This window comes from Sus scrofa, chromosome 3 (assembly GCF_054392235.1).
Source record: "Sus scrofa isolate SSC_HxYL_T2T_F1_AM1 chromosome 3, Sscrofa_HxYL_maternal_Yorkshire_Landrace_v2.0, whole genome shotgun sequence".
Classification (NCBI taxonomy): Eukaryota; Metazoa; Chordata; class Mammalia; order Artiodactyla; family Suidae; genus Sus; species Sus scrofa.
The window spans coordinates 115,927,111-115,943,624 of NC_139385.1; the positions used below are offsets into that span (position 1 = coordinate 115,927,111).

General features: G+C 42.1%; 1 protein-coding gene across 6 annotated transcripts in view; it reads right to left on the bottom strand.

Annotated features, from left to right (window-relative positions):
- The window catches only part of CRIM1 (cysteine rich transmembrane BMP regulator 1), a 204,024-nt gene that overhangs the window by 104,228 nt on the left and 83,282 nt on the right, over positions 1-16,514 (bottom strand). For all 6 annotated transcript variants that reach the window (XM_085019582.1, XM_021087637.2, XM_021087640.2 and 3 more), the window contains 2 exons: positions 10,934-11,176; positions 9,802-9,922 (listed from right to left, as the gene is read on the bottom strand). In XM_085019582.1, coding sequence (XP_084875708.1) covers positions 9,802-9,922; positions 10,934-11,176 — 364 coding nt within the window. The remainder of the gene's footprint in view (positions 1-9,801; positions 9,923-10,933; positions 11,177-16,514) is intronic.

Below are 16,514 nucleotides of genomic sequence, written 5' to 3' on the forward strand. Positions count from 1 at the left end.
AAGACAATGTCTTGGGAACAGATGGACATGATAATTAATTACAAGGCTCTTAATTCGATAAAGTCCTTTTGAAAATGACTATTCAGGGACAATTTTCACTGGTTGAGTAAGCATGATACAAGCAACTTAATTACCTAGCACAGTCTTAAAAGCATAAGGATCTACAATAAATGTTATTTGATGATGTAAAGAACTTAACATTGTCTCAAAGAACAACTACAGAGGGCTCCCTGAGCTTTGAGAAGAAACCTGCCATTTCCAAGCCACCTGCAGGAAGTCTGGGGCTTTGACCTCCATGTCTGTCTGTGCTGGTGTGCCTGTGATGACAGCTCTGTCCTGCGTGTTCCTGACTCTCGTGCAATCCTCCAGCCTACCACTCCTGCCCCCCATCACCCTCCTAAAGGCGTCAACCAGCAGAACGACAGGCAGAGGCTCTGGACACCAGACTTGATCAGGGAACTCTGGAAAGCTTAACCACCCACATCGAAGTGTAACACCGAAGGGACAGTTAAAGGGCTCAACACTGTCCTCCAAAACTGCTACTCAGAAGCAGACATTAACAGAGCAGAGGAGTAAGATGGGAATTCTATGTAAGATGGGACCTGCAGATACCACGCTTTGAAACCACAGGCAGACACGGAGGGATATGAAAAATGATCATCAGTGATTCTATATGGGTGTGTGCTTTTTGAGGTCTTCGATTTCTCAGTGTGGATTTAAAGCTTGCCTGTTACTTCATCACTTTTTCTTAAACACAGTTTTCATTATTTGGTAGAAAGCCAGTCTATTAATCGCTTCCTTTCTGGAAGGCAGATTACTCTGCGTGTGTGTATTTCCTTATTACCTTCCAAAGGTCTGAAAGTTTTCTGAGACTGGCAGAAATGGCATCTGTAAGGTGTTGGGTGCCTTATCTTCTTCATCACCAAACCTCACACCAAGCCCAGGGTTCGCTGTCTTCCACGAGGTCCTCAATGAGTCTTTGCTATTTAACTGAGCATTTTCAAATCTGCACCTTGCTTTCACTCACTAGAGCTTTGTGGTTAGATTAATTTTGACTCAACTCAAGTGCTTTTGAAGGGAATGGACAACCTGCCAAAGATTCCATTCTGCTGGCTTCATCCAGGATGAGTCAATTTAGGGCGGTAAATTCTGAAACCCTGGAGAGCTTCTTTTTAAAATATCTACATTTAGTCATAAGAATTTAGTGGAGCACTTGGCTAGGACTCCACTGTCACAATATAACATATACCAACAAGACAAATTTTCTTGAGAGCACAAAGGAATCGGGAGGAATGAGAACTAAGCATCCTGAGTTTTCAACCTCAGAGTATGACTCTCTAGGTGTTGTGGTAAAAGAAAAGTGAATTCATGGCCGTTGTTCTGGTCATGGGCTGCATATCCGATGCATCTTACTGATACAGCGAAGATCGGGCATCCTTACTTTTACCTTATTTCCCTTCCTAGAATTACAGTTTTGGGAGCTGTTATGATATGACAAGGTATGCATGGCAAATTGTCGTCTAAGGTCAATGTCTTACACGACAGAAATAAAACTGAGGCTCACAGAAGGGAAAAGGAATTGAACTCAGTAGACTTCGGGTTTTTTTTTGAAACTTAGAAAGAAATCGTCCAATCATAAAATAAGGAACAGAAAATCTAAAAGTCTTCCACAAACATAATGCTTCGTGTCTGTGTGTGTATACAAGTTAGTGTGAAATAAAGAAAAATATGGAGAAGCTGGATAAAGAGGAGTGACGGGGAAGACAAAGATTTCACCTTAAGGAAAGTAAGGTAGCAGTCACTGAGGACAAAGAGGTACAAGTATGGTGTGGGAGCCAGCCGGCAGCCGTGCACAGGCCGATGGAGTGCATGCCAGCGAGTACCGGGGTACGCATCACCCCTCCCCACGACACTCCCATCAAGGCAGGCTGACAGGCAGAGATAGCCACATCCTATTAGAAAGCAGTTTAATAGAGTAAATCCTTATCTTATGGATTCAGCCTTTGACCAGACAGTCTCTGCTCCTGCTATATAAGGGACTATCTATTTATAGATGTTAAAAAAAAAAAAAAGAAAAAAAAGAAGGAACGAGCAATATTCAACTAGCCATTAACCAAGAGGCATCTATTTTGTTGGATTATCACTCAGCTTTCACAGTTCAACCAGTTCTGATTATCCTGGTTTAAACTGTTACTCTAATAAAATTATTAGACTAAAAATTCATTTCATTTTGCCTTTTTTTTTTTAAGAGAGTATTTGTACTTCTTTTGTGACTTTCTTTGGACTTTATCCCCTTCCTATCAGGATGTAAACCATATATATCTCTCCTATTCTGAGTCCTGGGATTTTCTAAAAATTTCCTTCTTTCTTTCCCAGGAGTCTCTTAATCACCAGCAGATTGGGGCATTTTTCCCCTTTCAAAGAGTTTGGGAATTTTTAAAGTCACAGAATTTAAAGGCGGAAGTTACTTTTGAGATCATCAAATCCTTCCTCCCCTCCTTCTCTCACAGGTAAGAAAACAGACCTGGCTGATGTGAGAGGCTTGTCCAGATTCATGCGGAAGTGGACCTGGATGCTAGCACTGAGCATCCAGCCCCCTCTGCATGGCACCAGGTGATGGGTGGAGGAATACTCTTTAGCGGCTGAAGGGTCTACTCACACATACACATTTGCTCACAGACTATAACACAAAAAGTATAGGATGTAGAATGTTAGGTCTCCTGCGTGGTGGGGCAGGAGAGGGGCCGGTGGAGAGTGAGCTCAGGCCACAGGATGGTGCTATCTGGTGATCTGTGCTCACAAGGAGTGGCTCTGCCGCTCAGCAGGCAGGACCCTTCCTGAAATGGGAGAGCCACACAACCTGCCTCCTGTGGGTGGGAGCGTTGGGATTCAGGCTCAGCCACATTTTCAGTGAACTCTACTCAGAATCTAACTGGCTCAAGACGTTCTACTAAACCTTTTAGTGAAAACCAAAACCATATATTAGTCAACATTTGAGCTAACAGATAATCTAAAATTTTTAATTACTTTGGACGAAGAAAAAAAGTTGAAAATGCTTCAAACCTTGATTTAAAAATAAATGAGGATTTTTGGTAAAGAGTCTCAGAAAGCAAGAGATATAAATGTTCCGGATATAGGTTCTGGAAAAGAATCAGACCCTTTAGTCAGAGTGAGGCTGGAGCCAGGAGGGAGCTTGGGAACCTGGCTTGATACACTGCACACAACCCAGGAGAAGCCCTATTTTAAGTTTTTGAACATTATAAACAATGACTTAATTTATTTCCACCTCAAAATAACTGCATTTGATTTTTCTCAGTAACTATTAAGACATGCATATTTAGAGACAGAAATCGATCAGAATGTTTCAGAACAAAAAGTTTGGAACAAAACTCATTAAAAAATAAATTTAGAATGAGCAACGGTTCATCTTCTCAATAAAAATATAAGAATAGCTACATAATAAATCAAAAGGCATAAGGGTACTGAAAAGCTTGTTTGACTTAACAGTGAAAGGGAATACAGTAGAGGTACTACATTTTAGAATTTTCATTAGTTAATCCCTCTCCTGTAAACTTGTATCTAAAAAGACTGGTGATAATGTGAGAAAAAGTATATATACGTGTGTGTGTGTGTGTGTGTGTGTGTGTATGACTGGGTCATTTGCTGTAGAGTAGAAATCAACAGAACACTGTAAATCAACTATAACAGAAAAAAAAATTTTAAACTTTAAAAAATAAAAAGACTGGTGAAACATTACAGAAGCAAAGGGAAAACTGTAAAATGAGGCACATACATTGGGGACAGCAGAGAGTGAGGCGTGTAGAGAAAAAACATGTGTCATCAGGGAACTCTCTTCCTGAGAAACAGCCAGGGGGCCAACACAGGGCTGGGATGCACAGAGGCAGGATTTGCCCTCCGACCACGTCTGGTGGCTCCATTTCTCTCAGATGACCACAGCATGACCAGCCATTACAGAGAGAAATTATGATTATTATGCTCTTTTTCTGTCCTCACCTGTGGCATATGGAAGTTCCTGCGCCAGGGAAAGAATTCCAGCCACAGCTGTGAACCTATGGCCACAGCTGCTGCAATGCTGGATCCTTAACCCAGTGCACTGGGCTAGGGATCAAACCCATGCCGCTGCAGAGACAATGCCTGATCCTTAACCTACTCTAAGCACAGTGGGAACTCCAGAGGGGAATTATTATGCATAACTTTGAAAGTTTTTTTGTTTGTTTTTGTTTTTTAAATTAACCTGGTTTTAGCAGGCAGATCTTGTGGCATCCAAAAATAGCATTCCCTATTGTGTGATGAGAGAAAAGCCAAGTTTAACTAGGTAGGCATAACATTCCATAAGGAGTTAAAAAAAAATGGTCTACTAAATGATGCTTAAAGCTGGGGTGGTGCTCAGAGGCTCCTAAATCATGTATTCACTCCCAGGTGAATGTCTCTCTGGCAAGTAAAAGGAGAAGCAGGAAAAGAGCTCCAGGGCCAGAAGGACATCAGTCTTTGCAAAAAAGGTCACAGAGCTGAAGCACTCCGCCAACTTTCTACACTCAGGAAATGAAACCTAAGGGCACTTATTTTGGTGACATGTATGTTATGATGGATTAAAAACGCTCACAAGACTCTCTGCAGTTTCTCCCAGCAAGAGGTGGAATCCCCGGCCCCACTGTGAATGGCTCTGACCAACAGAATGTGATGGAGGTCATGCTGTGTGACTTCCAAGTTCTCGGTCTCTTTGAAGGCTCTGCTGCTTCTTCCCTCGCTTCTACCAACTATGGAGCAGCCAAGGTGAAGGACCACACAGAGCGCAACAGGCCCTTCCAGCCAAGTTCCCAGACACATGAGTGATGCCACCTTAGACCATCTGGCCCCAGGGGACCTGCCAGCAGACAAGTGAAGAATCAGCCAGTTAACACGCTGAGGCATGAGAAATAATACATCTTTGTTGTCTTAAGCAACTACTTTTGGGGGTGGCTTATTACACAGCAATGAGTAACTGAAACATTCGTATATTGTGTTAATATGCTGATACAAACAAAGGTGATGGTGAGATATACATTCATATTCATTGATTTATTTCTTGGAATTAAAAACACCAATAAAACACTGCTTTAAAAATGTAGTGGAACATACAGGGCTTTGAAGTAAAGAACCTGGGTGGAAGACTTGGACCTGCTCTGTCTCTTGTACCAAAGAACATTTGTGATTCTGCACAAGTCACTTACTCTCTACCTGTTTTCTTAGCTATAAATTCCTCCTGGAGTCACAAAGATGACAAATAAGAGCAGCCAAAGTGAAAAAAAGCTTTGTAAACAGCAAGGCACATTACAAGTTAAAATGTCTTTGTTACTGCCACCTACATGTTACTTAAAGACTTTTGTTTTCCTTCCCTGCAAAGACATCATTGGGATCAAGGCATTGGACATAACTTTCTCTTGGTTACTTTCCTTTTGCATGGAGGCACTGGTATGCTCACATTCACGAAAGGTCTTGCAAAGACCATAAGGTGTCCTGAACCCCATGGAGAGTCCCATTTTTCCTTTTTGGCATCATGCAGGGTGCAGCCCCAGTTTAAAGCCCAGAGCTACTAAGTCTCACTCCTTTTTACTACCTCCTGATAGGTGTGATGAGCTGCCATATACCTCACAGCATAGTCTAGCACCAACAGAAGAGAAAAGGATGAAGAGAAACGGCAGGGTGCTTGGAAACCTAAAGCAAGCTGAGGGAAGAAAGAATTAAACATGGTGACAAGTTAATTATATCACACAGAAGAAGGCTGTCTAAACAGGATGAAGTTCAGGAGAAAAGAGGGGACAATGAAGGATGGGCCATTAAGGAAAAGCAGAGATGCAGCGAGGAGCAAAGGACCAATCTATACTCGGAAAGGGCAGAGGTGGGTGGATGGAAGTGGAAAGAAAGACCCATGCATGACAAGGTCATCTAGAGGGAAGTGTCTCTCACGTGGAAGAGCTCAGCTCATGTTCGACGAATGAATAACTGAATGAATAAATGGACTGAAAACAGGCAACCCAAAAGAAAATTCACAAAGTGAGCAGGTGCTCACTCTGAAATAGGGCAGTTAGGGGCCTCAATGGGTGACACAGTCTCGCTGCAAATGGCAATTCCAATTGGATGGAAACGAAGTAGGGAAGAATTTAATTCTTTAAGATGAAGGGCAAAATGTCCACAAACTCCTTTTTTAGTTTATGCAGGTATAATAAATCCTTACAAAGAAAGGGGCTGTGACCTCCACCTAATTCTACCTAAAGTAAACCTTTACTTCTAAAGTTTCTGATGCTTTACCCTTTGCCCCCTGAATTCTCCACATAATCAGTTTTGATTTCAAATAGCTCTAAGTTAACACTGCTCTTTATAAATATGCTAGAAAAGGACACGCAATCATAACAGGGTTCTGCACATCCTAAAATGCTCTTCTTTATACCCAATCATGGTCTCAGAGAGAAAACCTCTGACATGGATCACACACAAGGAGATAAAATTATACAGTTTTTCTTTTTAACATTTTGCCACTATTACTACATGTTAGGGTCTCGTTTTATTTCGGCTTTCACATGACTGGGTTTTTATTCTTTTGTCAAAGTATGACCTGTCATCCTCTTTAATAAGTGGGAACCCATTTCATATGCTCAACTAGGTTAAGTCATAGTCTGAATATATCCTGCATTTCCTGATGCATTCAGAATTGATGCATAGCAAGAGGAAAAGAAAGAAGACACAATTCCTGACCTGTAGCAACGTCCTTTAGTTGAGACAAGACTTTACCCACGTTAACAGTTATAAAACAATGCAAGGAAGTATATGATTAGTTGGCAACATGGACAGGATATATTGGAAGTACCTAGGGAGCGAGATGGGTGTTGGTTGAAGAACAAAGACCTTGTGGATAAAGTGGAATTTAATTGGGGGTACTGCAGGATGAATAATACTATAAAATGAAAGTAGAATGGAGAGATAAAGGCATCTCATGCTTGGAGAGGTGAACCTATGCTTGGAGGGCAGGGTTTCTGCAATTGGCCAAAGAGAAGGGGGTTGAGGGGAAAATTGCAAGGGTTTTATAGTGAGACAAGGAATAGTATTACCACACAATGGCAGGAAGATAATTTTTCTCTTCTTCAACATATACAACATCATGGCCAATAGTGGGCCTGTTCGTTCATTCATTCATCAATACACATAGGTTGACATTTTACATCAAGTTCAGTTCAATGCACTGGAGGCTATAAAATACTTCCTTTCCTTGAGAAGCACACAGGGTAGAGAAGATTGCCCCCCCCCCAAAAAAAAAACCACAATGATTCCAATGCATTGTGAAAAGTGCTATGATAAAGTGATACATGGGAATTAAATTACAAGGGAGCAGAGAGACACCTACGGCATCTTTAGAGGCTGAAGACTGAAAAGCACTTCAAAGAGAAGGAAATGTCGTCTTGAAAGAGAAGAAGCTAGTAGAAGGGAAGGGGCCACCACAAATGCAAAGGCCCAAAGCCTGAGAGAGCTTGGGAGGTGGGGGTATGCGGCTAGTTCAGGTGGGAACACAGGATGTATATGGAGAAGGGGCAGCAGGAGAGGAAGGGTCACTGACTATTTAAAATACAGGAAACCAAAGAGCTGTGAGAACGTATCCCTTCCCTGCAAATAATTTACCATGGGATTCTGAATGGCTTGCTTCTCCATGTTTCCAACGTGTTTGTTAGAGGAACCCTTAACTGACCATTCCTTGGTTCTGAAGGTCAAAGTCAAAATTAGGTCAATGCCATAATAACCACCCTAAGGTTTATGTTTACAAGACTCACAGAAGTTTGGGGATAAAACGGAAGGCATCTACTTGAACCTCCTTCCCAAGGCAATGCTTCTAAGCATTCCTGGAAGGTGGCCATCCAGACAGAAAGAAGTCTCTCTAGCCCCAGGGAGCTCTGTTTATCTTAGGAAACAGCTCAGTTCAAGACTGAACATCATTAGTTGTGAGGATTTTTTTCTCTTAAACTGACATTCAATATGTCTTCCTGTGGCTTCTATCCATTTCAGTCCTCTAGAGTGACTGAAAAAATAGCCTACGGTGCCTCCTACATGCAGAGGGCGGGGCATTACACTTTTAACAGTGAATTGAGAATTACCCCTTTTCCTCTCTAAAGGTCTTGTGAATTGACAACTGGTTTAGTGTTGATTAATTAGGTACTCTCAAATCATGTGCCACCTTCCTTTTCATGAAGGCCTTGAAGGGACATCTGTCACTGTTAGTAATGCTCCATTTTCCCCCTTCACTGATGAGAAATACCTTATGTTTGCACAATACTTCAACCCTTTGCAAGAATCTTTACATAAATTATCACACCGTAATGTCATAAGAAAGTGCTGCGCCACTGTATGTTACCTTCACAAAAATCTTCACATCTGTTTATGATATAGCATAAAGGACAGGGCAAGTTATGCAAAATATGTCTGAGAGAATCCGACAGCTTCTGACAGGACAAAGGCCAGGAAATGCCACAGAATTAATGTATTTTAAGAGAAGAAAGATGAAAAAAGTAATTATTGGAACAAACTCTGGATGTCTACTCCAATAATGGATAAATAACTGATACCTTAACTACAGACCATCTATATTCCTATCTTAGCAAATCATTTTTATGATCACAATTACTCATGCAACAAACACAGATGCTCAATGCCGGGCACTGGTACTGAGGGAGATGGAGGTTAGATATGTATGGAGTTAAGCAAGGCACCATGTTAACTCTGGGTAGCAAAAGTTGAAAGAAATGAGATGACTTAGTCAAAATCATGACTTGGGAAAGATGGAGGAGAGGACCTGACAGGGAGGAGGGAGGGCACCTCAGCCAGGGAAACAAGGTAAACCCCGTGTGTCCAAGCATGGGCTTTCCTTAAAGCAAAGCACAAAGTGCCAGCTCCGTGGTGCTGCTCTGAAGACTATCTGGGACAAGGCCTGGAGACCCTTGAGTGCGGGAGCAAGCCTGGTCCTGTAGGATTAAGGGGATGTCCTGCTACTCTGACTAAAATGACAGCAGCTTTCTCCCCACCAAGCCAAAGAGGTGTTCCTTACTCCAGAAAGCTATACAGGAATTTAAACTCCTTGTTGCCTTGGCAAGTGATAGGTCTGGGTAGATATGTGATTGCAAACACCAAGGGAGTTCCTGTTGTGGACTCAGCGAAAACGAATCTGACTAGCATCCATGAGGACACAGGTTCGATCCCTGACCTCGTTCAGTGGTGTAGGTCGAAGATGTGGCTCAGATCCCTTGTTGCTGTGGCACAGGCCAGCAGCTACAGCTCCGACTCGACCCCTAGCCTGGGAACCTCCATATGCCGCAGGTGTGGCCCTAAAAAGACAACAACAACAAAAAATGCCATGGCTCAGGCAGTGTTTCACCCCACCGGACTCAATGGTTAAGCACCTGTAAGACCCACTGTGGAGGAGCAGATGACATACCCATTGGGGATCGATACCTCACTGCCTGCTGCCTCCCTGGCTACATGTGGTGGGAGGGGGGCAGGGGCGAGCTGCCTGTTTAGTTGCCAGCCTGCAAAGGTGCTCAGGCACCCTAACCGAAGGATACCTGGCCCTGACCCTAGGAACGATACATGGAAATATCAAGTTACAGCAACAGCTCAGTGATTCCTCCACAGAAAGAGGAGGATGGGAGGGTTCCCTGGCATGTGGGGAAAAGAGACTGCCTGCTTGCAACTGTGCCTTTGGTGATGCTAACACACAAGACAGAGGAGGAAAACTTGATAATCAACAGATGATAGACCGACCTTGTTGGCAGGGTGCAGCAACCGTCCGCTGTGAGTCTGACTTGAGTTTCGTAGCTATCCAGGGGGCACACGGCCTGTTGAACGGAGGGGCACTCCACAGTGCTGCAGTCCACGCTGAAAACTGAGGGGCAAACACAGGCACCACTCACTGTTACATTTACTTGCACTTTGAGTTCCCAAATGAAACACTGGCTTTTTAAATACTTGCATTTTCCTTGCTTCCTGGAACCCTGTCTTAGCACAAGCATTTTCATTTCAGTCAACATTAGAGAACTTTATGACCCAAAACTTCTATGCAAGAAAAGCAAGGTACGAGACACCAAAGAGTTATGATAAAGATGCAGAGAGAGTTAAACCGATGGTGGTTCTGTAGATGGAGACAGTCAGCCAGAAGCAATTCTGATAGAACAGTTCAAGAAATGAACAAGGGACTGCTTGGTTTGAGCGTTCATGTAGCAGTTAAAAAAAAAAAAATCTGACCAATGTTTAGAAACTCTCAAAGAGGAAGTCACTATAGTCCAGACCTACTCACAGACCACATTAGAAATGCAGTCACAAGAATAAGGATGTTAGAAATAATCTAAAGCAAGAGACAGCTGGGATATGACAAAAAAACAAATGTGGCAAATAGTCAAAGATGACTTAGCACATGCTCTAAAGTCAAAGGACGGATGGTGGGGAGCTGATAAGGAGAAAGATTGAGGCTATTTCATTATTAAATGTCTGGCATTTTGATGCATATATTTCTCTAAAAATAACTTTCTGCTTTATGTATGATGATTGTTTTTAAATGTAATACTTTAAAGTGACAAATATATCTGCAAACGAGGGCAATGGCCTTCTCTAAGGGGATGACGCAGGCAGCCACAGTGCCATAAATTTTAACCCTACCGTCCCCCATCACACATACTTTGAAAGAAAAAAAGATGAAGAGAAGAGAAGACAGGGTCTCTGTCTGAAGGTGTTTATGTACCAGCAGATTATCTGGTACTCTGACTGGAAGGCAGAAGTCAGGCTGCCATTAGCCCAAAGGAGAAGGCTTGCAGTGGCCCACATGGTGGGGGTGGGATGGGGGGGGCAGCTACCCTCTGATGCAGGGCAGCAAGGCTGCCGGGACCACGCCCCTGCATACCTGGTTTGCACTCATAGAGGTCACAACACTCTCCCGGCTTCCCTGAGGCTTTGGACACAAGTATGTTCAGGTATCCCGGCTGGCAGACTTTCCGCAGACAGCCCGCGGGGTCACACACGCAGCGGCTGGGGAGGGGGCAGCACTCCCCGGGGGGAGCGTAGCCCTCGATCAGAACGGAGTCTTCAGGACAACGTGGAGAGAACTGGACTTCACAGCGGGCCTTGGAGCAGTCTGGCTTCTCTTCTAAATGGGAGAGAAAGAGTTTAGCACAGGCCCAGGGGCATCATGGGGCCGCTTCCTCAGAAGCTCGGTGGTCCTGAGGAAGTACTGACCAACGAGAGAGGAGAGGAGAGGAATCTGCCGAGACCCGCAAACTCAGCCGAGGCTCCCTTGGAAATTGCTCCAGAGACCTGTCCTGATGCCTGAACAAGAGGTGGAAACTGCCTTTGCCTCCATCGTCCCGTCCCCTCGCCTGTGTTGAACAGTCCATGTCCAGTACATGGACCGGATGAAGAAAGGCGAAGGGAAGATGCCTATGTGACGTGGAGAACCCGAAAACGGAACGGAGTCTCTGACCAATGGAAAGATCTTTAAGGTTAAAAGGAGTTCTAAGGACTATTCTTTGAAAACAGCGTAACACCAAAACAGATCCATCAAGAACTAACGGCTACTTCGAAGACTGGAGACAGGTGCATGACAATCAACAAGGAGGACCTTGACCTCCAAGCTCTGAATTTTGAGATGAATGTCTTAAGATGATATTAATTCTATGATGTGGAAGCTTAGCATGATGGATAAGAAGCCAAATCCTCATGTGATTTCCCTAACTGACATCTGGTGTGTTTCTATCCCTAGCAGAGATCCATCAAATGTACCTCATTCTCCTTTCTCCAAAATTATGTCACTGACCTATTGCTGCACTTCCGTTTTCGAGATAAGCAAAATAAATCAAGCAAAGCCCTAGCTTTTGGAGTCCCAGCCCACAGCTCGGTTTCTTGGTTTAAGCTTTTAAGAAACCTACAGCAACATCAGGCCCCTGAAGAAATGCCTGAAGTAAACCAAAAGCTCATCATCATCGTCCTATGACCTTCTGGGGAGGAAAGAGTTCAGAAAGCGTTGGGTGAAAATAATGTCATGTCGTACTAGGGTAAGCTCTGCTTTTTCCTAAAGAAAAACCCACAAAGAATCACAAAGCAGGGTTAGATGTAAGCAGTCTGCTACTTTAGCCTTCTAAACTAAAAACTTTAATTTGTTTTGTAGATAAAGAACCTGAAGCCCAAGAATTCAAGTGATCTAAACTCAGTGGTAAAACTGAAGTGAGAATCCAGACCTTCTCACTTCCAGTTCACTTAGCTCTTTATATCACAAAAGAAGATCTACTTCCAAAACAAAGTGTACCTGGGTCATTTTCTACCTTAACTGTTCTATCTTTCACTTCACTGCCCATCTTCTTTGTCTATTTCTTATTTAATCAAAAGATAGAGAAGGGCCTTCATACTTGTAGTTCAAGTAAATCTATTCAAAAATATTTATTGAGCACCCGCTGTTCCAACAGCTTTGAATATACCACAAGGAAAACATAGATCCCTGCCCTCATACAGTTTACAATGCAATGGAGGGGGACATAAAATAAACAACAGACATCATAAATAAGCAAACTATATATAGTAGGAGAGGGCAATAAGTCCTGTGGTGGGGGGGGGAACAGAGCCGGGGGAATTAGAGTGCATGGAAGAAGGGGGCGGGGGAGCAGTTACAATTTGGTTGAAATAGGCATCACTGGGAAGCTGACGTCTGCACAGATGTGAAGGGGTGGGGGTGCGCCATGGAGATGTCTGAGAAAGAGCACCCCAGCAGAGGGAACAGCACTCCTGCACGGGTCCTAAGAAGAGCAAGAGGCCAGTGTGGTTGCAGCAGGATGTACAGAGGATGCACACCCCCAATTTTCATATTACAACCCCAAGCAACTGCCTTTCAAGAAGAGAACATAGGAGTTCACGGCGTTGCCATGAGCTGTGGTGTAGGTTGCAGGCACGGCTCGGATCCTGTGTTGCTGTGGCTCTGGCGTAGGCCAGTGGCTACAGCTCCGATTCGACCCCTAGCCTGGGAAACTCCACATGCCACTGGAGCGGCCCAAGAAAAGGCAAAAAGACAAAAAAAAAAAAGAAGAGAACATAATTTAGGTGAAGAGGAATTATACTCCTGGATCCCCATCAATGTGGGCAGAACTAATCAAAAGATCCAAAGAGGAGAATGTGAATCTTGGCTGTATGGGGACACAGGAGATGACTTAACTGGCAAACACAAACAAATGGTCTCATAATAAGAGTGTTATGACTTTAATTTCAAATAGCACTTAATTTCTACTCTTGCTAATGTACTGTAATTATTTTATCACATTCTATTACATTCTTATTCTGCAAGATACGTGGTATATATAGTCATACTTTTCAAATATATGTTTCAATAAAACATGTTTTCATTCAAACTTAACTTAGTAGATCTTCCTAGTTATTCTGCCCTTCAATTTTCTTTTAACAGTCCCAACACTATGACCTACTGATGTGTACTCTGCAGCTCAAGCCTTGAGAGATTTATTTCTTAAGGCTTGCATTAGTAATACACATAGGTTACCAGACTTTGTCTGAACCATAGTCTGAAGTTATTTAAGAAATGTTAAAAATGAGGATTAGGAGTTCCCGTCGTGGCGCAGTGGTTAACGAATCCGACTAGGAACCATGAGGTTGCGGGTTCGGTCCCTGCCCTTGCTCAGTGGGTTAACGATCCGGCGTTGCCGTGAGCTGTGGTGTAGGTTGCAGACGCGGCTCGGATCCCGTGTTGCTGTGGCTCTGGCGTAGGCCAGTGGCTACAGCTCCGATTGCACCCCTAGCCTGGGAACCTCCATATGCCGCGGGAGCGGCCCAAGAAATAGCAACAACAATAACAACAACAAAAGACAAAAGACAAAAAAAAAAAAAATGAGGATTAGACGTTATTAAGTGTTTTTTTTCAGCTTTTCTGAAGATTCATACTGGCTTTTCCTTTAATTTACTATTATAATCAATTAGTACTTTTTAAACCATTTTCGTGTCCTTAGAGTAAACCCTGTTTCTAAAGATCCAGCTGGATTTGACTTTCTAACATTTTAAGAGTATTAAATTGATAGGCTTGAGTAATATTAGCCTGTAGCTCTCTTTTTTTGTGCATGTGTGTGCTGGCCTCATGCAGTTTTAGAGTTACACTAACTTTTTCAATGAGCTGTTTATCATTCTACCTCTTTCTCTGCTATAACGCAGTTAAAGTAACACAAGAATTACCTATTCTTTGATGTTTTCATACAACCCACTTATGAAACTACCTCAACTTGGTATGTTTTTTTTAAAAGGAGAACAGGACAGATTTCCTCTTTGGTTACTGGATTATTCAGGTATTCTACCTCTTTTAGAATTATCTGTACTAATATATATTAGTTAAGAAACATCAATTTATCTGGATTTTCAAATTCATTTCAGGCTTTAAGGATCAAACCTTCTTTTTTGTGGTTTACGTTTTCATGGGTTCTTGCAAGTTTTTGAATTTCTTCCTTCTTTATCTTTCAGATTGTTTAACTGGCTTTTTTTTTAGGGCTGCACCTGTGGCATATGGAGGTTCTCAGGCTAGGGGTCAAACTGAAATTGCAGCTGCCGGCCTACGCCACAGCAACACGGGATCCAAGCCACATCTGTGAACTACACCACAGCTCACGGCAACGCCAGATCCTTAACCCACCGAGCAAGGCCAGGGATTGAACCTGCATCCTCATGGATACTTGTTGCGTTCGTTACCACTGAGCCATAACGGGAACTCCTGTTTAACTAGCTTTTCTTTAGTGTTTTAAGATTAACGCTTAGTTCACTCTGATTTCACTATTATATTCTCAGAAATGCAAAAAATTTTACTTATGATTTTAATAGTTTAATAAAATACTGCTGTGGTTATATTCTAATTTTTTTTTCTTTTTTTTTGGGTGGGGGGAAATCCCTTTTTTTTTTTTTTTTTATTATTATTTTCCCACTGTACAGCAAGGGGGTCAGGTCATCCTTAGATGTATACATTGCAGTTACAGTTTTTTCCCCCACCCTTTCTTCTGTTGCGACATGAGTATCTAGACATAGGTCTCAATGCTATTCAGCAGGATCTCCTTATAAATCTATTCTAGGTTGTGTCTGGTAAGCCCAAGCTCCCGATCCCTCCCACTCCCAATTTTTGATATGTACTGCTCTCAGTGTAACTCATTTCTAATGCAATTTTGATCTCTTTAGCTAAAGACTTTTTAGAAGAGTGCTACTAAATTTCTGTACAGGTAAATTTTTTTTTTTGGCTCTGCTTTTGTGTTTAATTTATAGTTTCCCTGCCTTGCTGCCAGAGAATGTAGACTGTGTAATTTTCTACTTCTGTTAATTTCTTGAATTTATGTTTTGTTTTGCTGGCATGCATGTATGCATATGCAGCCTATGGCCAACTTTAAAATACATGGGTATTTGAAAATAAAATGTATTTTCTGTTTATTGGATACAAACTTGCAAATCTATTAAATCAAGGTTCTTATTTATGACATTCAGCTCACCCACACCTTACACCTTTTATCTGATTTCCAAGAAGGATATATAAAAGTCTCCTACTATGAACCAGTAACATCTCCTTGTATTTCTAACAGTTTTTAACTTTATTTTTCAAGGCTGTGTCATTAACTTCATGACTAGCAGGTATAAGATTCAAGCCTGTTATACTGACTTGGCAAACTGTAAAATGAGGCTTTCAAAGAATTTATATTTCTAAGATCTAAATCTTTATTTAGTAATTGTTAACCTTCTTAGCTTTATTCTTCTCATCTTTCCACCCTCTATTCACCTTTCAATAGATTATCTAGAACCCTTACCCAGCCAGCATCCTTCCCTTCCCCCAACCAGTCATCAGCCTGTCACTTAAACCCAACTATGGTTACCATAGCATCAGGAATTGTTGTTCTAATACCTTCTTTCTCAGCCTGTTTTTAAATAATTCTTGCAGTAGATTTCATTTGTTCACCTATGTTTCTACTCTCTTTTCTATGGAGAAAATAAAGAGAAAACTACAGACCATGTATTTTCTATCATTTAGAAGGATTTTCTGACATTACCTCTGAAGTTTAAATTTTATCTATTTGACAAGAAGCCTCTCCTGACACTTTCCCTATGGTGTCTAACAAATCTATATATCATATTTAACTTAATTAACAAGCTTTTCAGTCTGGTTGCCCTGGCAACACTTTGCAACTGGCATCTTTAAAAAAAAAAAAAAAAAGCTGCCCCAGATATAGAAAGACTAAACGGACAGTATCACGTGTAACAGAGGTAATTAAGGGAAATACACTGGTTTCATCATATTAATAATCTCCCTTTAAGAGGTCAGCCCTTAAAATATTGACAGGGACACCCGGTATTAAACTGACTTTACAGTAACAACAGCAAGTCTGTATCAGTCTTAGTCACTTTAACCTGTGCACCTGCATCTTGGCCAGTTGCAGACTTTCTCCACATCTGTATGTCAACAGGAAAAGTAC